Source organism: Pelodiscus sinensis, chromosome 22 (assembly GCF_052426305.1).
Source record: "Pelodiscus sinensis isolate ZL-2025 chromosome 22, ASM5242630v1, whole genome shotgun sequence".
Lineage (NCBI taxonomy): Eukaryota > Metazoa > Chordata > Testudines > Trionychidae > Pelodiscus > Pelodiscus sinensis.
This window is the reverse complement of record NC_143073.1, coordinates 16,468,963-16,490,388: the sequence shown is the minus strand read 5'-3', so window position 1 is coordinate 16,490,388 and position 21,426 is coordinate 16,468,963. Positions and strand designations below refer to the sequence as shown.

Sequence of the window (21,426 nt, the reverse complement as noted above, 5' to 3'; positions counted from 1 at the left end):
TGAGCTCCCCCTCCGCGTTCCCTCGTCACGTGACGGGGCTCCGTGCCGCCATCTTGGTACAAACACAAACAAGCGGCGATAGGCGGCGGCGGCGGCGAGAGACCCGGAGTCCCCCCCCCGCCTTCCTGCCGCGCGCGCGGCTAGGCCCCGCCCCCTCCGCGCCAGGCCCCGCCCCCCGCTGGGCGCCGCGGTGAGACACGGGGCCCTTCCTTACCCGGCCCGTCGCTATGGAGATACCGTGGGGAGGGGGCCCTAGAAATCCCGGGCCGGGCCCCGCGGAGGGGTTGGGGCGGCCCCTCCTCGACATGCCCGCAAAGCCCTGGGAGGCGGACAGTGGGGTGCCATCGGGAGGGCAGGGAAGGGGGAACCCTTGGGGGAATCGGCTGAGGGGTGTTTGGTGCCAGCCCTCGGGTGTGGGGGTGCTGTCCCGGCTCACCCCCCTCCTACGCAAATGTTCCTGGAAGTGGAGTGCTAGGGGTGGGGCTGCCTCCTTGCGGATGCTGTGCAGACCCCTGCCTGCCCCCTTCCCTCAAGGATGCGCCTCTGCCCCCCAAGTGCTGTGCATTGGTTCCCCTCTGCCCAGGGATGTGCATTGATCTTCTGGGTTGGTCCCCTTTCCTGACTGTGGCTGTAGAATTGGCCCAGACATTGCTGTGTCAAACTTTTCTTGTTACCCCACTTTCCCATTCCAGGGCTGGTGGACAAATTGGGGGGAGGGATTCGTTGTGGGGGGCCTCAGAAGCCCCCTTGTTTCTTGTTGTTCAGGCTCCCTTTCCCAGGCTGTGTGTGTGGGGTATTTCTCTAGCTACCTTCCATTGCAGGGATGTGTGTCGTGGGTGCTGGTTGTCTTGCTGCCCTTCTGCACAACTGGCAGTCTAGCCAGCCTCTGCCTTTTTGCCTAGATATGTGTTGGCTCCTTGCTCTTGCATGAATTTCTAGGTCTCACCTATAGTTGCAGGGATTTACTGAAAGAATTGAGATGCCAATGGAATTGAAAAGCCCCAAGCCTGTTACATCAAACATCACGTCCCCTGTTTTGCTGGGTGTCGCACTGAGATTGTGGTCCCTGGTTGTGCCACATGTTGCATAGGCACACCCCCACCCACCCAGATGAGATCAGGGGTCGGCCCCTGTTGTGCTAGGCACTGATGTGGCTGTTGTCTGAGGGAATGAAAGACACTTTTAGCTGGCAAAGGAGTTTACGTATGAACAAGTTGTTCTTGGGAAGACCAACTGGGGGAACGGTCTTGTTGGAAATAAGGTGTTCGTTTTTGACATGGTGGGTAATGACTCATTGGGACAACATACTAAGGTTTTGGAGTGTACTCTCCAGGCTGTATTCCTGAAAACCCTGCTTTGGGTCTGCCTTCAGAGAGTCAGAGTAGATATTCACAATGGTCCCTTGGGGTCTCTGCCCACCACTCAAGTGTCTGCTCTATTCTGCACTGGGGCTAGGTACCCAAGCGAGTTTGTAGATGCTCAGGGCAGCAGGAAACTTTCTGAGCTATACAACACTGGCATGGCTGACTTTCAGAAAAATGAGTTGCGGGTGTAAAGCATGAAAACAAATGTGGCGCTGCATAAAATATCTTGGCATAAGAGTAGGTGCAGAATTCATTGGCTGTATTATAACAATAACAGGGATTTGGGGGAGCCCTGTATTACAGCTGTGCTGCATAGCCTCCTCCTGCCAACTGAGCTCAAGGGGCCCCCCAGTTGTGCCAGGTGGTGCACAGGCCCCTGCTGGGTGAGCTCAGGGGCTGCCCTTTGTGCAGGGGGCTCCTCGCATGCAAGGAACCCTGTATAGCTTGGCCTAAGGTTGTGAGGGCAAACTGAAGCACAGTGAAGGGAAAGCAATCAGATGGTGGCGGAGCTGGGGAGAGAACCCTGGCATACCAGTGCAGTGGTGTTGCTTCCTCTGGGACAAGTGCTATACAAACCTGTGCTGGAAGAGCTTACAGGCTGCTCCCCATTGGTCATCCTGAGGTCCAGATGAAGTCCTGGCTAGCATGAGAGCCTGTGTGCGCTCCGCCTCTGCTTTGCTGCCATCTGTCACATTACTCACTACTAGGAATGCTTGGTCAAAGGGGTGTAACCACTAGACCCCAATGGGGCACCTGAAAACTGCCAGCTTGATAGAGTGACTGTGGTTTACTAAGTCTGTTCCCTCAATACAGCTTGGGAGACATGGTCACCAGGGCTCTGCTGCAGGGCTGGGCTTAGACCTGGGATCTTGGTCTCCCAGCTTTAGATGCTGCATTTCAGTGTTGTCATCTCGCTGCCCTGAGAGGCAGAAATGCAATTTTAAAATCTGCATTGGGGCTGGGTTCGGAGTAATCCAAGAGACCATGAAAAGGTGACTTGATCCTGGTCTCTATTGTGGGGAGAGAGCTCTCTGAGGGTGACTCAGTGTTGGGGAGCTGCAGTGAGATTAATTCACACTAGAAACAAGTCACAGCTTTGGACCAGGGAGGGAAATTAACTAGGGATATAATCGAGGAGTTGAGTATTCGACTACCTGATAAGGCTGTGCTTATTAGGTAGTCAAGTCAATTACTCAACTACTCATTTCCCCCACTCCTTGATGCTTCTGTCAGAGGCAGCAGGAGGGGGGTGGTGTAGGGGAGGCTGCTGTAGGCTGAGACTGGTCCGGCAGCAGTCCCTGTCCTCTGGGGTCCCAGTGGAGAGGTGGGTCCCTGTTCCCTCGCAGACAGGGGCTGGTGCTGCAAAGCAGTCCCTGTTCGCAGTGGCTCAGGCTGGCCATGGGCAGAGGCTTCTCCAGCAGCAGTCCCAGCTGCCTCGAACAGGGGCTGCTACTGGGCTGACATTGCATTGACTACACAATTAGCCAAATAACTGCTCTTCAACATTCTTAAAATTAACCTATTGCAGCAACTGACCCATTGCAGCAACTAATGAGTGGGTTCTCCCGCTCCTGGAGTTTGAATCGGGTTTGGGGAGTGTCTTTCTAAATGATATGCTCCGTATCAAGCAGAAATTTGGGCTTGATACAGGAAACCTGGGACAGTCAGTTCTCCGATTTGTGCTATGTGAACAGTCAGATAAGACACCAGCTTGGGATGTACAAGAGTTTGTCCAGCCATGATGCTGTCTGGAGTTGGCGCAAGATGTGTTTGTTATAACTGTATCTGTATGTTACCTCTGACAATGGAAAGGTACATGGTCTGGTTCAATGTGGATACGAATGGGTAAAATGGGCTGTGAACAGGTCTCAGCTAAGGTTGTCTAGAAACTTACGCTTGTTTCATGGGGGGGTACATTTGAATAGATTGTTGTTATTAATCTTTATTCAAAGGATCCTGTTCTTGGTCTAAGGTATCCCCTTGCGCAAGGCGCTGTACAAACACAGAGTTGCAGATGGTCTCTGCTATGAGATCATACAGAAGCAGGGATGGGAAGAAGTGTCATGCACAGAGTGAACAAACTGATGGCACCAAATGTCATGGTAGTGCCGCAATGACTTTAGAGGTGTGTTGAGTTTGGGGTGGGGTAGGGCAGCTGGATGAGACAGGTGTGGAGGGAAGCACAGATGAGATTAAGGCTGTCTTTGGAGCATGACTATGCTTGTGGGAACTGAGTATTTGATTTGGGACAGGGATACAGGTCAGCATTAAGGATGTTTGTTTAAAATGTGCTAAGTGGTTTGTGGACAATTATTAGTGGACTTTGAAAGTTAGAAGTTTTTTTATTAGAAGTTTTCTGTAAATGTCATTTTCACGGGACACACACAACCCATATAAAAAAAGTTTCTGTTGCTCTTTGAAATTTCCAGACAGGTAAAGTGAAAATAACGTGGCTTATGTCAAACTAATACATTCTCAAGCAGTGTTTTTCTTTCTTTGCCGTCTATGAATTGCATTTATCCATGGAAATATTTGTGGGATGGGTGTTGCCTGTCTAATTGATGTCTGCTTTGATGTGCAATGTTGACAATGTGTTTTAACTAGGAATGTTAATGTGTGTTTAATAAAGTAATCGTGTAACTGCTGAAAATTTCAGTAGTTACATGGTTACTCTCAGGGTCGCAGCCCAACACCTTGCCCTCTGCCCATGTGCTGTTGCCACTGATACAGAGGCAGCAGTGCGATGCTGGGGAAGGTGCTTAAGCCAGCTCCCTCCCCAAACCAGGAGCCTGCATGAAATCATGAATGTTAACTGATGAGCCCAGGCTCAGTAATTAACTGTGTAAATGGTTACATTTTCACATCTCTAGTTTTAATAGATATAAAGCTTTTAACCTTGTGAACCTTACTCTATTGTAACTAAATAATTGCTAACTGACTCCTCCCAGTTTCCTACAAAGATGAACCTTTAAATTGGTAAAAACACAAAAAGCCTCTAAACTCCAAATTTTGCATAGTCGTGTGCAAATTTAAATTGATAATGCTTAAAAAACTATCCATCCAAGATTATTAAGAAATCAAAGCCTATTTATGAACTACTTACCCAGTATTACTTATGTCCTTAACTCAATTAATATTTGTTATGCTTCATTTAAATCATTGCTCTGGGGTGGGGCTGGAGATGAGGGGTTCAGTATGCAGGCTGCCCCGGAGGACTACCTCAGCCCCCCTCTCAACACAGTAGCTTGGGCCAAATGAGAAGCACCTCTCCATGGCCACTGCAGCTCCAGTAGGTGTAGATAGAGGCAGGGTGCATGTCCCCTGGCTGATGCAGGTCCAGATTTGTCTGTCCCCTGTGCTCCCTAGACTGATTGAAGAATGGAACAAACTCTTCATTTTTCCTCTCACTCTGCTGAAGGGGAATAGCCAGCAATGTTCCCATACAAATGGTGTGGGGAGGAACTGGGCCAGTCCTGACCGGGGGTTGGAGGCCAGCCAGCCCTTTTCACTTGCCTGGTGATTCTCTTTTCTGTATGGTTTTATACATTCCCGTAGGCAGGGCTTGACAAATTATGGAAAACCCTACTCGCCAGACAGAAAGGGGACTCGCCAGCCTCTCCTCCCCTCCCCCCAATTGTTTTTTAATGGCGTAAATTCCTAATAAGAACAGTAATTGCTAATACGTTCTTAATAAATATCACCCAAGTTATTAATACATATCTTATAAACTTCTGCCTTTTCCCTCTGCTGCCATGTCTCCTCCCCTTGCTCCATGAGCTCCCCTGGTGCCTGCTGCCCCCCAACCCCTCACCCTCCTCTGCTGTCCTGACTCTTGCCCTTCTCGCTGCCTGCAGCCTCCCTCCACAAGCCCTTCTCTCCGCCCTGTGCGCACTCCTCCAGTAGCCCCACTCTGATCAAGTGAGCTACCTCTCCTCATTCCCTCTCCTAACACCTCCCTCTACACACCTGCCCTGCCTCTCTCCTCTGGTGCTGGTCACTCCCCTGCAGGTGTCTGCCCTTCTGCTTCATCCCCAGAATCTCCTGGCACCTGCACCCTCCTGGTTCCTCCCCCTTCCTTCACTTCCCCTGCCCCCTTTTTCCCTGATACCCCCATTCCCCTCATGCCCCTGTGCCCTCACACATGCCTTGCTCCATCTCCACCTTCCTCATGCCCACCCCTTCTTTCAAGCCTTTTCCCAGCACCTCCCCTTCCTCCCTCTAGCCCCCAGTGCCCTTACCCTCTCCTCTCCCAGCATCACCCTGTTCCCCCCTCCCACTGACACCTCCCCATTGTCTGCACTTGGCCCCCTGGGATTTGTCTCTCCTGCACCCCTGTCCCTTGGTGCCTTCCCCTTTCTTCTTCTTCTTCTCCTGACCTCCTCCCCTCTCCTCTCCTCAGCACAAGCCCCTTCCCCATATTTTTCCTCTCCCCTCCCCACAGCCCAGCCCAGCCGCTTCCCCTCCCCCAGGGCCAAGCAAAACATTCCCCCCCCCCTTTTTTTGTTGTCTTATACACGTTTGCATTTTGCAATGGTTTTTATTTGTTTGTTTTATTTTTGTCTCAGCATTTTAGCCCTATAAATAGCAAATAGCATTTTTATTAATTTTTTTCCATAAAGGCAAAGATGCTTCAAGTAAACTCCCCCTTTCACTTGCTGCTGGGTCACAGCAGACTTTTCCCTGCCCTGTCCAACCCCTCCCTATGGACAAGCACCCCTCACTCCTAACCCACAGGGGAAACAGGGTACAGGGACAGCACAGAGCCAGAGGGGTGCAGGGAACAGTAGGGGGAGGGAGGAACGGGTGGCGCAGGGAACAGGAGGCACAGAGGCAGAGGGACGCAGGGATCGGGGGGAGCAATGTGTGGGGTGTAGTGGAGGCACGGGGAATGGAATGCGGGGAAGGGGAGGGGCAGAGGGATCAGGGTCTAGGGGCAGTGCAGGGAACGGGCAGCACAGAGCTGGGGGTGGAGCAGGGTGCAAGGACGGTGCAGAGCCAGAGGGAGAGCAGAGGATCCGGGGTGCACAGTGCAGGGGCGGCATGGGGAATGGGCGGCGGGAGCCAGATGGGGCGCAGAGCGGGCGCAGCAATCCGGGTGGTCAGCAGGGAGCGGTCTGTCGCTGGCGAGGGGCTGGGGCTGTGGCAGGACTGGAGCCTGGCTCTGCTGCGTGCCGCAGCCCTTTAAAATTGGCGGGGCCATGTCACACGAGCGTCCTGGCGTCTGCTGGTGCTCCGCCTCCTTGCGCCGCAGCTGCACGCAGGCAGCCCGGCGCTGAGAATTGCCGCAGTTCCCCCTCCCCGGCAGCGCTCTGCTCCTCTGCTGGCTGGCGGATTGGATGGGGCTGCGCTGCCCGTAGTGCGGGCTTCAGCCAGCCCGTTACAACGGCCCACTGGGTCAGTCCGCCCCTGCATTCACCAGCTGGCAAAATCTACTTGCCACGGGCGAATGTATTTGTCGAGCCCTGCCCATATGCATTGGGAGGGGGAAGCTTCACTCCCTCCTACTGAATACCAAATTTGGTGGTCTCTTACGGTGTAAGAGGAATTCTTGAACAAATGGACAGCTGGACATACTCGCTTGCTCTCAGACAGACTCAAATATATAATAAATTGGGTATATTTGAATGCATATCTACTTTCCTGGAACCTACTCCCATCTATGCTTTTTATCAGTACCATTTGGTGTTTGTACAGGCTTAGCAGAATTCAATTTTTACTTCGATATTATCCATCAAAATTATAAAATAATGTGAACTTTAGGGCATTTTAAAATACTTCTATTTATTTTTAAATTCACAGTAGGGGGGGGTGATAGATGTTTATCGTCATTAAATAACAGTTGTTGAGATTCAAAAAGTTAAAGGTTTATAACCATTAGAACACATTGTAGACATCATATATCAAAACAGACAAATTCTAACACATTTTCAAGCTGTATTTTTTGTACTTTGCCAATCTATAAATTTCTGTTAGTGGAAATATTTTTTCTTGGATTTGTGTATGTATGATGAAATTGTTTACCAACATTTACTGATAAAAATCTAATCCTTCCATGCCTCAGTAGGTGGAACAAGGAGCCAGGCTTGTTTTTATGGTCTGGTGAATAGATTTGTTCTTTAATTTTAAAGGGCTACCATTAGTTTAGTGTTTGATGCAGCCTTTAGATTTGGCTAGACTTGGTTGCTACCTGGTTTGTATTTCATTGGCACAGTGCTAGCTCCAGAGGGATTGCCACTTTGGATTTTTTTTTCAAAAGCTCTTCTTTAGGTCAGTTGGAAATGAATTCCAGGCAGTTGTCCAGCCTATGTCATCCAGGAGGTCAGATTAGATCAATGATACTCCAGCTCAGGCTTGTGAGCTGCAAGTGGCTTTTTAGGGTGTCTCCTCTTTTCTACACGTGATGTTAAAGCACCGTGATTTAACAGTTAACCAATCAAGCTGCTTCTTCTATGTTAACCAATGGTAGTTGATAAAATAATAATACTTGGTCTTTCGTTTTGCTTTGAGAATAGTAATATAGCTCCCCATCATACTGTTTATGTATGAATCTACTAGAAGATTTACCTGGCATTGCTTGAGTTCTTGACTCCAAATAAGTTTTGTTTTTCTTTATTTAAATCATTGCTCTGAGGTGTGGTTGAGAATGAGGGGCTCAGTATGCAGGCTGCCTGAGGAGAGAGGACAACCTCAGCCCTTGGGGCCAGATGAATAGTGCCTGTCCCTGACTGCTACAGTTACTATGGAAACAGTTGGGGAGGGGTGCATCTTCCCTGGCTGGGGGACAGACAGACACAGAAATAGACAAACTCTCTGAAATATAGAGCAGATAGCTGTCCCTTTCTCCACCCATGCTCCCTGATGGTCCAATGGGGTTATAGCTGTCCCATCCCCCTTTCTGGCCCCTTGCTGCCCTTCTCTGGTCATTCTGCAGTATAACTGTTCCTCCTGCCAGACCTCCCCTTTCCACTTTAGGAGAAATGATCGAATGCCAGGCATTTCCCATTGTCCTGGCACAACCAAACCCTGACACTGCATTCAGTTATAAGAGGAAGCTGCATGCCAAGTTTGTTGGTCCTAGCACTTACCATTTATGAGATTTTCTTGAACAGTGGACTAACAGATGGATGGACATACAGATTTTTATTCTATTCTAAAATAGAAAAAGAAGAAAATACTACAATAACTGAAATGATGAATTTGCACTGCTATGGCTCATTTGGGTTATGCTGATGGCTAATTTGACACCCTGAGGTCTGAGGACAGTAGAACCTCACCATTACAACTGCCTTGGGAACAGAGGTTGTCTGTAACTAAACAAAATGTTCTGGTGGTTCTGTCAAAAGTTCACAAACTGAACATTGACTCAAGTCAGCTGTGAAACTTTACTGTTCTGAAGAAAAATGCTGGTTTTTACCCTGTTAATTTAAATGGAAGAAGCACAGAAACAGCTTCCTTTCTTTGTCAATTTTTTTAATGTCCCTATGTTTTTAAATAGTTTAACCTAGTACTGGACTGTATTTGCCTTTTTTTGGTTTCTGTGCACTTTCCATTCTGAATGAGGTGTGTGTTTGACTGATCACTTTGTAGCTCTGGGGTTATTAGCTCTGAACTAGATGATTCCAAAGCTGGAAGGAACCGTTGTGACCTATGAATTAGGAATGTAAGTGTCTAGTTGACTATCTGATAAGCTTATGCTTATTGGATAGTCAACTAGTGATGTGACTAGTCACTCCCCCCAGCCCCCTACCCCTTGCCTCTATCAGAGAGAGGCAGCAAGTGGGGAGACCAGGAGACGTTGCTGATGGGAGCCGGCTTAAAAGCCTGTTCCTCCCCAACACCATTTGCACAGGGGGCAAGGGACGTAAAGGTACAACAGGAAACAGTGTGAGCAGGGACTGAAGCTGTCTCCGCTCACACCGTTTCTGCTGCAATTCTCCTTTTGAAATGAACAAGAGCCCCACTGGGGGATAACAGGACGGTGTTGGCTAGTACACGACCGTTGAGTTTTTTGGTAAGTGTCATGTCCAAAGAATATGTAAAGATCAGAGTGAGGGTGCTCTAGGGTTCACAAGGAGCTGTGCAAGGGGCAGCATGGTAGAAGGGCTGAAGTGAACGATGGGGACTGGCGGCGTTGGCTTGATGGGAGGCACCATGCTGAGCGAGATGATCAGTTGAGTGGAGGTCAGTGGTGAAGAGCCTGGAAAGCAAAGACACGTAGCTTAAGTTTCATGGAGAAAGGGGAGCCAGTGGAGAGATGCAGGGGCCATGGTCAATGTGGCAGGCTAGGAGAATGAGCTGGACAGTGTTAGCGTGAAAGGAGTCAGGTGAGCCACACTTATCAAGGCCAGGGGAGGTTGCTGTAAGTTAGAGATCTTAACTGTGGGGATGAAGAAGAAAGGTCGGGTGTTGGGGGTGCATTCTTGTCAGGGTGCTGGGTGCAGCCACAACAAAAGCATTGCAAGAACTCATGGTCAGAGTAGTTTAGACAGGAACCATCCTCTTGTCCTTCTGGAGACATGCCCCCAGGATGGCACTGAGGGGGATGATCTATAAACATATGCTGGGTAGAGGGGAATACTCTGTCACTTAGGATCTTTTAAACCAAGACTTGGGTTTCTTTTGAAACACGCTCTAACTTAGCCCTAAGTTCTGGATTCGTGGTTAGCTGAAATTCTCTTGCTTGGGGCATTCATGAATTGAGACAATGTGAGTGAGGTCATCTCTTTGAGTGGGTTGTCTTTTATTGCCCCAGTGTTTATTGGGGGGAGCCAAAAATGTTTGAGCTTCATGGAGTTCTTCAGAAAGGAAACTAGTGTATTTGAGCTATATCCAAGTTACTATAGATGATTGAGCAAAAGTGGTTAACCCACGTTGTGGGTGACCACATAAAATGGAGTGGGGAATTAAGGGTTAGCCAGTGGTGGTGAGAAATTTAAATGAGCCATAAAACCAGTGTCATGGTTTTTTTGTGGCTAGTGGAGTTAGTAATTTAAGTGCTTCCCTTAAGGTGGTGCCTGCGGATTTACTTTGGTGTCCTGAGTGGTCAGATACAGTGTGACAGCTTTGAGAAAATTGTTTGTCTGCTGGCACTATGCTGGCTTGGACCCTTTTTTGTTTCCCAACTTATACCTGTCCAACACATTATCAATAGATTACAGCCTATACTGGAACAGGACACTAAACTCCAAGAAGCTCTGGGAGACGGACCCGTAGTCTCCTATAGACAACCACCTAACCTCAAGATGATTCTTACCAACAACCACAGGACATACCACACTAATACCAACCCTGGTACTTTCCCTTGCAACAAACCCCGCTGCCAGCTTTCTCTACATATTCACTCTGCTGACACCATTATTGGGCCTAACCAAGTGAGTTATAAGATCAAGAATACATATTCCTGCGCCTCCAGAAATATAATCTATGCTATCATGTGCCGAAAGTGTCTGTCTGCTATGTACATTGGACAAACGTCTGACACTTCGCCAAAGAATCAATGCCCACAAAACAGACATTAGACAGGATCACAAAGAAAAAACAGTTGCTTGTCATTTCAACCAGAAAAGACACTGTCTGAATGACCTGCTAACCTGCATCCTACTTCAGAAGACATTCAAATCTGCACTTGAAAGGGAATCCTCTGAACTGGCATTCATGCTAAAATTCGACACTCTCCGCAGGGGAATTAACAAAGACTCCAACTATCTTACCCATTACAAAGATAGCTTCCCCAATTATCACCTCTAATACTATTAACTCACAGACATTTCCCCTTCCCCACTTCTAATATCATTAACTCACTGGCATTCACCTTCCTTCCCCCCCCCCCCCCACATCCCCCTTCTGTTCTGTAATGTGATTTGTCCTTTTCATGTGTGTTCATTTTTTTTTTTTAATTGTATCCTTTGGTATATATGGTTGTGACTATTTTCTTCCATTATTTGATCTGAGGAAGTGGGTCTGGCCCACGAAAGCTCATCATCTAATAAACCATCTTGTTAGTCTTTAAAGTGCTACATAGTCCTGTATTTTTTTTTTGTTTCGGTGTGTGTTTGTTGGATTCTGTTTGGTTTCACCCAGGACCATTGTTACTGGGGTATTTGACACGCTAGAGGAGGTGCACTGCGTGTTGCACTTTGCGTGGTCAGGGCCTGTGACTCTTGATGTGTGGTGTAGGGATTACATTGTTAGTGGTCTCTTCTGGCCAAATAGACTCTATTTAGGCCTAGTCTGATCACCTGTGTCACACAGGCTGGAGTTTCACCACTTACCTCCATACTCCATCCAATCTTGTGTTTGCCATAGGCATTCTGGTCTGCATCCAAAGCCATCAAACCACAGGGAGTCCACCCACAGTGGTGTTAGTTGGGAAATGAATTATTTTTTGGGGGGAGAGGGTTCAGACTTGAGACATTGGCTGGGGTGATGGGAATCTTTCTGAAAGCACTGAGCACTGATCCCATGAAAATTAGACAAGTTAGACATCCAAAATTGTCACTTGCTTCTCAGAAACTTGGCTCTCTATCTTGTGGTTTCTACCAAGATGGAGAGGGGTGTGTAGTTGGTTAAAGCAGGAGGCCAGGACACCTGGGATCTCTCCCCAGCTTTGGGAGAGGAGTGAGGGCTAATGGGTTAGAGCTGGGAGCCAGACTCCTGGCTTCTCCTGGGAGGAGAGCAGAGTCTGTTGGTTGGAACTGGGGAGGGATGACTGTGGGTGTTTATCTTCACATCTTGTAAAAGCAGCAAGTTCATCCTCTAATGTGAACAAGTATTTGGGCCCAGAAAGCAATGTCTGTGGTACAGTAAGGGATCGGGGCCCCCATCATGCCATGTCGCCATCCTAAGAGAGAAACATCTGTTTGTTAAACTTGAGTAATCATTAGAGGGGGTTGTGGGACTGGATGAGAGACCTGAACACCGATAGCTTTTGTGTGCGTGAGAGAATATCTCCCAGGAGAGACTCTGTGCACTGCTGGCTTGGGTTGCTGAATCTGAAATCTCACTGGGGAAATTATGTTGATACATCTTAGATGGTCTGATACGTCTCACCTGCCACTGTAGCGCAGCATGGTGCTGAAAGAGCTCAGTGTGGAGATTTGCTTTATTAGCATCTTAGCCAGATGTGAATCGGAAATTGTCATCTTGTTCAGATCCGATTCTCACAGGTGCCTCCAATCTGTAATTATTTCTGTGTGCTCCAATTGTGGCTGAAAACCCCAGCTGACCAAATCCCAGATGCAGTGGAACAGACAGACCTGCCCCTGCTGAGATCAGGGCCCCATCATGCCGGGCACTGCTCAGACATTCAGAGAGAGACAATCCCTGTGCCAACTGAGGTCAGGGCACAGTTGTGCCAGGTGCTGCCCAGACACACAGCCAGACAAAGTCCCAGTTCCAGGTTAAAGGAGGCAGAGGCATAGCTATGCCACTTAGGGATATAAGACATAAACCAGTTAACTAATTACCCAGTAAGCAGGCTGCTTATTGGCTTGCTTATTGGGTAACTGGTTAAATGGCCTGGCTGGCTGGACCCTGTCTGCAGCCACGTTGGGGGCAGAGGAGGGGCTGCTGCAGGGTTAACCAGTTAAATGTAGCATTTGATGATATCCCTCGCCACAGGCTCTACCGTAAAGTAAGTTGTCATGGGATAAGAGGGAAGGGCCTCTCATGGACTGATAACTGGTTAAAAGATAGGAAACAGGGTAGGAATAAATGATCAGTTTTCAGAATGGAGAGCAGTAACTAGTGGGGTCCCGCAGGAGTTTGTACTGGGACCAATTCTATTCAACATATTCATAAGTGATATGGAGAAAGGGGTAAACAGTGAGGTGGCAAAATTTGTAAACTGCTCAACGTAAAGTCCAAAGCAGACTATGAAGAGCTTCAAAAGGATCTCAAAAAGCTAGATGATTGGAAGTAATGCATATTAGAAAACATTCCCAACTATACATACAAAATGATGGGAACTACATTAGGTATTATCACTCGAGAGGTCTTGGAGTCGTTGTGGATAGTTCTCTGAAAACATCCACTCAATGTTCAATAGCAGTGTAAAAAGCAAATAGAATGTTAGGGCCAATTAAAGGGATAGAGATAACAGAGATTATCTTATTGCCTCTGTATAAATCTGTGGTATACCCACATCTTGGATACTGCATGCAGGTGTGGATGCCTCATCTCAAAAAAATATGCTGGCATTGGAGAAAGTTCGGAAAATGGCAATAAGAATGATTAGGGGTTTGGAACGGCTGACGTATGAGTAGAGATTAAGAAGACAGACTTTTCATATTAAAAAGAAAAGCCTAAGGGGGGATAAGATAGAAATCTATAAACTCATGACTGGTATGGAGAAAGTGAATAAGGAAAAGTTAGAATAAGCAAGAATTGGGGGAAGGGGGTCACCAATGAAATTAATAGGCAGCAGGTTTAAAACAGAAGGAAGTATTTCTTCATGTAACACACAATCAACCTGTGGAACTCCCTGCCAGGGAATGTTGCGACAGGGATATTAAAATTAATTTATATTGGTAAATGTGTACTTGCTGAAATTTTTAGCAGGTACACGTTTACGCTTGGTGGGGAGCTGTCTTCCCCCCTCTTCCCCCCCGATGCTGCCTCTGTATCGGAGGCACCAGTGTGGGGTGTGGTGTCAAGCAGTTCCATGGGAGCCAGTATGTGTGGGGCCAGCTTAAAAATTAGCTCCCCATGCAAAGCAGCTCCTGCCTGCCCCCCTGCAAGGGGGCAATCGGTTTCCTGCGAGCACCAATTTCTGTCTGCGTCCCCTTCCCCTGCTGCTGCCTCTGATACAGAGCCAGCAGCAGGTTGGGGGAGGCGGGCTGTTTGTAACTGTGAAGGTTAACCCATGAGTCTAGGCTCATCAGTTATCCATTTACTGGTTCACACTGTGACATCCCTATTGTGAAGACGAGGACTTCAATAGGGTTCAAGAAGAGCTAGATAAATTCATGGACCATAGATCCATCAATGGCTCTTAGCTAGGCTGGGCAGGGATGGTGTTGCAGCCTCTGTTTGTCATGAGCGACATGGGATGGATCACCTGATGATTTCCTGTTCTGTTCATACTCCCTGGGGCACCTGGCATTGGCCACTGTTGGAGGACAGGATGCTGGGCTACAGTGACTTTTGGTCTGGCTCAGTCTGACCATTCTTATGTTTTAGGTGGGTCTGTGTGGTACCTAAAATAATGCAGATCCGCTGGTCTCTGTTGGAGTGGGGCCCCTTAGGTACCACATAGGCCTGGCTGTGATAGAATCCCCTAGCTCAAAACCCACACAGTCCTGCAGGTCTTGGGGTGATCAGATTGTACATGAGGCAGCAGTTTCCTGTTGGTTTCTAGCTCTGAAGGGTGGAATTAAGGTGTAGTGGTTAGAATGGCAGCTGGGTGCCAGAATTCCTGGGTTCTCTTCCTGGCTCTGCCCAAGTGACTCCCTGATTAGGGTTTGTTCGTTAGCTCTGGTGTGACTTTCTGCAGCAGTCCTGCCAGAGGATTGGCTGCTCTGCCTTTTGTGGTTTGCCAGTCTTGTCATGTGGCTCCCTTAACAGTCGGCCTGGGTGTTGTGCAACCCACTTTCTGGGGCTGAACTGACTGCACTGCAGTTCTTTAGGCTCAGGCACAGCAGGGTCTCTGGGGATGGGGGCAGGCTGACATGGAACCTGTCACAACCAGGCTTCAGAGAGCACTGTGGGCCGACCTAGTCCATGGAATTCCCTGCCACACACTGATTCATGTACTGAGTCAGGATTCCTGGGTTCTAGTCTCAGGTTTGGGGTCTAGTTGGTTAGAGCAGGGGGGTTGGGAGCCAGAACTCCTGGGTTCTCTCCCCCGCCTTTGGTGATAATGAGACAAGTCCCTTGCCTTTGTGCTAAGGACAGTGATATAGGTGCCTTATGTTTTTGTGCCCTCCAGTGGGTGTGATGGAAATTGTTGTTGTGCTGTGTGTCATATGCCCAATACTACTGACTGGAGAATTGTCTCCATCCTATGTGCTGGGGGCTCCAGGGTACAGGGGTCTGAACACAGTGCCTTTGTGTGTGTGTGTCCCCCCACCCCCCAACCCATCCCTGTGGAGTAACGCTCCCCCTCTCTTTTTCCTGCAGCTGTGCCCAATGTGAATCCGGCTTCTGACTCTGTTGTGGGGGGAGAAGGGCCAACAGCTCCATCAGCACCCCAGCCCACCCCCTGCTCTGTTAGCGACCTGGACAGACGGGCACACGCCAGTTCCTCACCCCTCTCCTTTCAGAGATCCCCCAGCAAACAGCTGCTGTCTTGGTGAGAAACTCCTGGGGACTAGGGAGACAGTACACACAAATGGCTGGGGAGAGAACACAAGAATTCTGTCTTCCAGCCCTCTTTCCCCCAGGCCCCACTGCCCTCCCAGAGCCAGAGAGAGAACCCAGGAGTCCTGGCTCCCAGCCCCATCTTGCGTGCGCGCACACACACACGCACATATACACCGGGCTTGAGCAACTAGACCCTAGATCTGGTTCCTGGGAGGATTTGGGGGATAATACTGGATGGTGCTGGGGTGGGTAGAATTATTTACCCCTTAGGTAATGGTACATGTCTGAAATGGATCCGTGTTTTGGGGAGGCCAGTGAACTTTTTCCAAGAGACCTCTACATCTTTTCCCCTCGAGCATTGCTCCACTCGAGGGGGCTGTCTCCTTCTCAATCCCCTGTGGATCAGCACTGGGAGGACCAATGGAGGGGCCGACAGAGGTGGGTGGGGGGATGTGAAATGGGGGGCCGAGGGGATAGTTCTGAATCCTAATTCTGCCCTCTTTGGGTTCTGTCTCCCTGCTGCAGGTTCACTGGTTGGTGCTGCTACTGGCCCAGTTTTCCATGGTGAGGAGTGCGGGGCTCTAGCGCACAGGTAAGAAAGGGGGTGTGGGAAGGGCAAGGAAGTGGGGAGGAGTTCAGAGACTGGGTCTCCCAGTCTTTCATCGCTGGGTTTTCTTCCTTGCCAGCCAGGTCATAGGAAACCACAAGCAAATCCAGCGCACACACAGAGGGAGATGGCTGCTGAGACACTCAATTTTGGACCAGAATGGTGAGCAGGGGCCAGGGCATGGGGAGGGTAGCGGGGGGGCGGGCGGGCAAGAGGGAAGCTGGGGACGGACGGACGGACACACACACACACACACACACACACACACACACACACACACACACACACACAGCAAAGAGGGTGATAAAGCTCTGCTCCCCTCATTCCTGTCCCACCACTAGACCTCCTGAGCTGGGGTGAGATCCCAGGTGTCCTAGCTGCCAGCCCCCACTCCCCGCCCAGAGCTGGGGAGAGAACCCAGGCATCTTGGTTTCCTTCCCCCACCCTCTCACTGGTCTAAACTGTTCTGACTTGTAGGCTCCTTGCTGGCCAGACACCCCAGTGGCCTCGCTGTGTGTCAGTGGCTGTGTATGCCCAGAGCCTCGCCTCATGCCATGGCTGACTGTCCATCTGTCCTGTCCCTCAGGCTCCGTGCGCTGTCCAGTGGGGGGAGCTTGGCCTCCCCCCCACCCTCTCCTGCCATGCCAAAGTACAAGCTTGCTGAGTATCGCTACGGCAGAGAAGAGATGCTAGCACTTTACGTCAAAGAGAACAAGGTGCGTGTGCCCCAGCTGCATGGTGAGGCCCCAGTTGTAGGAGGCAGATTCCCAGGCGGGGGGAAGAGGGGGTCAACCAGGGTCTTACAGAGTTTGGGGAACTGAGGAAAGAGGTAGTCCCAAGGCCTGGCTGTGGGTAGGGGTGCCTGGGAGCTGGTTTTGTAACACCTACCTTTAAGGTGCTAGCCAAGGTGGGTAGCCAAAGCCCAGTCCATGCTGTGGAGCTTCCCTTAAGCCAGGCAAATGGAGGGAGGAGAAGGTGGGGCAAGAGTTTCCAGTGGGACTGTAGTATCCTAGGGCTCATGGCAGTGACCGGGGCAGGGCTATAGATGCCCAATGGGGCAACCTGTAGTACACCTGGGCTCCTCCCATAATAGTGCTGGGGAGGGATTATGGCTGCCCAGTGGGGTGACCCACAGTGTCCCAGGGTTCATGGCATGGCAGTGACCAGAGGTGGAGTTATGGTTGCCCAGCTCTATGGGGGGCAGCCTGTTTCAAGGTTCGTGGCGGGAGGACCCATGCAGAGGCCCTGTGTGTCCTGCATTGAGGGGCCACTAGTTGTTGGGGGATGGATGGGTTCCCCAGACAGGAGCTGAAATCAGTGCTTGGTTAAGCCTCCCCTCCCAGCTTTCTCTGTGGTGAAGTGGGGGGGAGGGGGAGGGGTCACAGCTGTGTGGGGGAAGCTATTCTTAAAAAGGGGGTGTGGCCAAGCCAGCATGATAGGTGGCACCCCAGCTGCTCTCTTTGCCCTTCCTCAGGTCCCAGAGGAGATCCTGGACAAGGAGTTCGCTGCCATCCTGCAGGAGGAGCCGCTGCAGCCGCTGGCCCTTGTACCACTCACAGAGGAGGAGCAGGTATTGGGGCTGGGCAGTACTTTGTGGGGCCCCTGGGCATCGGGGCCCCTGGGCATCCCAGCCCCAACCCCCGAGCAGAATCCCCTCGTGCGAGGGGCTGCACACAATTAGCCCTCTCTCCCATGACAGAGATTGGAGGCCCTGTTGTGCTGGGTGAATGCAAACACCTTTTTATGTAAAGAGGGCCAGCCCTAGGGCAGGGATTGGCTGGCTCACGGGGGTGGGAAATGGGGTCATGGGACCTGTCCCCTCTAGGGGGGGCACTGGTTCCCACCTGAGACATGATCTAGTGATCTCTCTGTGCTAATCATGCTGCCCCTGGCTCTGTTGCAGAGGAATTTCTCCATGTCTGTGAACAGCGTGGCAGTGCTAAGGCTGATGGGAAAAGGAGGTGGAGCTGCCCCCACAGGAGTCTCCCGGGGGAGGGGCAGTACCCGGAGCCGAGGTATCTGGGGGGGGCTGGGGACTGGGCAGCAGAACTGGGTGGGGGGAAGAGAGAAGGGAAGCTAATGCCACAGATGGAGACATGGGATTAATGCTGACTGGGGCGGGAAGGGAGGTGGGCATGCCCCAGGTGTGAGGACTCAGCTAGGTGAATTGGGAGAAGGGGAGGGGCTGTCCCTGACTGCCCTCTAACCTCCTGGGATCCCAGGAGGTGGCAGGGAAGCCCCTGCCCAGGTCTCAGCTGTTTTTCCCCTTAGGCCGGGGCCGAGGCGAGAGTGGGTTTTACCAAAGAAGCCCAGAGGAGGCGGAGGGGGCATTTGGGCGTGGGGGCCGAGAGATCCATCGCAGCCAGAGCTGGGACGACAGGTGAGCTGGGGCACGTTTGGGCTGGAGGCCCATGGGGATAGGGGAGCCAACTCTGATCAATCTCTCTCTCTGACAGGGGGGAGCGGAGGTTTGAGAAACCAACCCGTCGAGATGGAAGTAGGTGGCTCCTGGTCCTCTGTGGGGGGAACTGGGAGTGATGGGGCCTGTAACAGCCTGGTCAGTCCTGGTGATTGGCTTGGGGAGACCTGGGGGGATGCTTTCTGTTGGGGATCCTATAGAGATCGTGTTGGGATGGGGGGAGGAATCCCACAGTCATGCTCAAGAAATGGGGCCCCTGTTGACTGGTAGCACCTAGACACTCTGAGGAAGAGGGGACTGTCTTCAACACAGGGAGCTCCCTTTCTTCCTGGTGCGCTGCTGGGGAAGCTCTTTCCTTAGCTGCCGGCCTGTGTAGGTGGTTACAGGTGGGAGGGAACATGGGATCTCCTAGGGAAGCTGGTCATGGGGTCACAGGTCCCCACACTGACTACTTTTTCTGTTCCACCCCCAGCCCGGGCTCCCTTTGAGGAGGGGCCACCCCCCCGCAAGGACTATGCCCGCTCGGACAGCAACAACTGGCGGACGCTGCGGGAGGAACACGAAGAGGAGGAAGAGGGAGGCGGGGGTGCTGGCCCCACCCCCGCTGGGGGAGCTGTGGGGGGCAGCTGGCGGCTGAGCGGGGGCCGGCGTGAAAGCGATCGCTGGCGGTCGGCCAGCCCAGGTAAGGCCTGTCGCAAGGGAGGGGGCTCCGAGACATTTGCGGGCAGGGCCAAGGGATGACAGGCCGGGGGCAGAGACAGTGGTGGAGCTCTCCCTCTTTTGGGTTTGTGGGCGGGGCCATGGCAGGATGGACAGTGGTGGAGCTCTTCCCCTTCTGGGCATGCCTAGGTGGGTCCCTTCCTCATTCGGGTCCCTTCCTCATTCTGAGTTTGTGGACAGGGCCAGGAGGACCCCTTATGACAGCCCAGGTCCCCCTGGCACAGGGCTGTCCCTTCTTTGTGCTCAGTGTCTAACCCCCCCCCTCAGATGGCGCACCCCGCTCAGCAGGCTGGCGGGAGCACCCTGAGGGCCGGCGGCGCAAGTTCGACTTCGATTTCCGGGAGCGGGAGGAGGAACGAGGTGGGCGGCGGCACCGGGGCAGTGATGCCTTTGAGGATGACAAGGATGGACTGCCTGAGTGGTGCATGGACGACGAGGACGAGGAGATGGGCACCTTCGACTCATCTGGTGCCTTCATGCCCCTCAAGGTAGTGGGAAAGGATGGGGGAGAAGCCAGGAAAGTTCTGGTTCCCTGTCCTCCTCCTGCTCCCTGCTCCCACTCACCTGCTCTGATCCACCAGCCCCCACTTCCCTCACAGAGTGGGGGGAGAAAACAGGAGTCCTGGCTTCCAGCTGTTGACGGGGCCAGGGAGTGGGCAGAAATGGTGGTCAGATTGACAGGACCTGGGTAGGATGCTTCACCTCCCTCCCCCCATGGATGTATAGCTGGGATCCTGGTTTAACCTCTGACACCCATCACGTCCTCCTCTCTGACAGAAGAGCCCCAAGGAGCCAATCCCTGAGGAGCAGGAGTTCGACTTCCATCCCCTGCAAGAAGAGGACGAGAGGTTGAAACTAAAGGAGGATGTGTGGGATGGCTCTGAGCCCAGCTTGAAGGAGGCCCCTGAAAAAGGTATGGCGGACAGGAGGCTCAAGGGGAGGAGGCACGCATCCAACTGTACGGGGAGAGCAGCACAGCCCATCAGATGGTCACTCATTCTCTCTCCCTCCAGAGGCCAGGAAGGATCCTTCGAGTGCCCCGGAGGAGAAGTGCTGTTCCCCGCCCGGTGTCCCCTGGCTGTCGGGCCCCCCTTTTGCTGCTGCTATCACCACTGCCACTAGTGAATGTGAGAGTGCCCCGCTGGGGGGCTCCGACCCCACTGCGCCTATTGGCACCTGCGACAAGGAGCCTGCTGTGGAAGGTACCAAGCAGGGTAGGAGGTTGGGATGCATCTCCTTCTCCTCCCCACTCCCATCTCCTGTGGCTCAAGCCTGTTAGACTTGGTCCTGACCTGCCATCTGTAGGATCCAGAGTTAACAGCCCAACTCTGGTGGGTCCCAGGCTTGTCTCAAGCTGTCATGAAGCTTACAAAGGGGTTTTGGACTAACATTGGGCCACTCTCTAAAAGCAGGGAGTGGTATTTTGAGAGGAAGGACTAATGAAGTCCCTGAGGGTATGTCTACACTACCACCCTAGTTCGAACTAAGGTGGCTAACGTAGGCATTCGAAGTCACAAATGAAGCCTGGGATTTAAATATCCCGGGCTTCATTTGCATCTTGCTGGGCGCTGCCATTTTTAAATCCCCGTTAGTGCAGACTCCGTGCCCGCAGCTACACGCGGCACAGAGTAGGTAGTTCGAATTAGGCTCTCTCATTGAAATCGTGGCACCGCAACAGCAGCCAAAGGCTTTGAAGCCTGCGGCACCGAGACATCAAAATTTTGTGAGGGAAGCCAGCAGTGATGATTGGGCATTCGCCATTGCCTGATTGGCACTGGGCCCTGAACTTCCTCAAGTCACATCATGGCCAGCACCTGTCCCCGGGAGGAGCTTGCATTATGCTTGCTCGTCACTGGCTCAGGAAGGCTGTCCCTCAGCCCTGCTGCAGGAGCTGTACCATGTAGCAGTACTGGGGGAGACTCTTACTGCTCACCAGCTCTTGACACTGGCTCTGGTCTCTACCCACCTGAAGGAATAGAATCTCGACACCATATGTGAAGCAAGCAGATCAAAGT

General features: G+C 51.4%; 1 protein-coding gene across 13 annotated transcripts in view; it reads left to right on the top strand.

Moving 5' to 3' along the window:
* The first annotated feature begins 43 nt into the window (after positions 1–43).
* GIGYF1 (GRB10 interacting GYF protein 1) overlaps positions 44–21,426 on the top strand; it is a 36,820-nt gene continuing 15,437 nt past the window's right edge. For 9 of the 13 annotated variants that reach the window (XR_012897471.2, XM_075907719.2, XM_075907714.2 and 6 more), the window contains exons 1-13: positions 44–190; positions 15,483–15,654; positions 16,191–16,257; positions 16,352–16,434; positions 16,859–16,988; positions 17,747–17,842; positions 18,176–18,287; positions 18,544–18,652; positions 18,729–18,769; positions 19,164–19,373; positions 19,679–19,899; positions 20,189–20,324; positions 20,425–20,625. Coding sequence is in view for 12 of the 13 variants with exons in the window: in XM_075907719.2 (XP_075763834.2) it covers positions 16,400–16,434; positions 16,859–16,988; positions 17,747–17,842; positions 18,176–18,287; positions 18,544–18,652; positions 18,729–18,769; positions 19,164–19,373; positions 19,679–19,899; positions 20,189–20,324; positions 20,425–20,625 (1,291 nt within the window). In the remaining variant the exon portion in view is untranslated. The remainder of the gene's footprint in view (positions 191–15,482; positions 15,655–16,190; positions 16,258–16,351; positions 16,435–16,858; positions 16,989–17,746; positions 17,843–18,175; positions 18,288–18,543; positions 18,653–18,728; positions 18,770–19,163; positions 19,374–19,678; positions 19,900–20,188; positions 20,325–20,424; positions 20,626–21,426) is intronic. The other 4 variants (XM_075907717.2, XM_089772667.1, XM_075907711.2 and 1 more) reach the window with 3 other exon arrangements.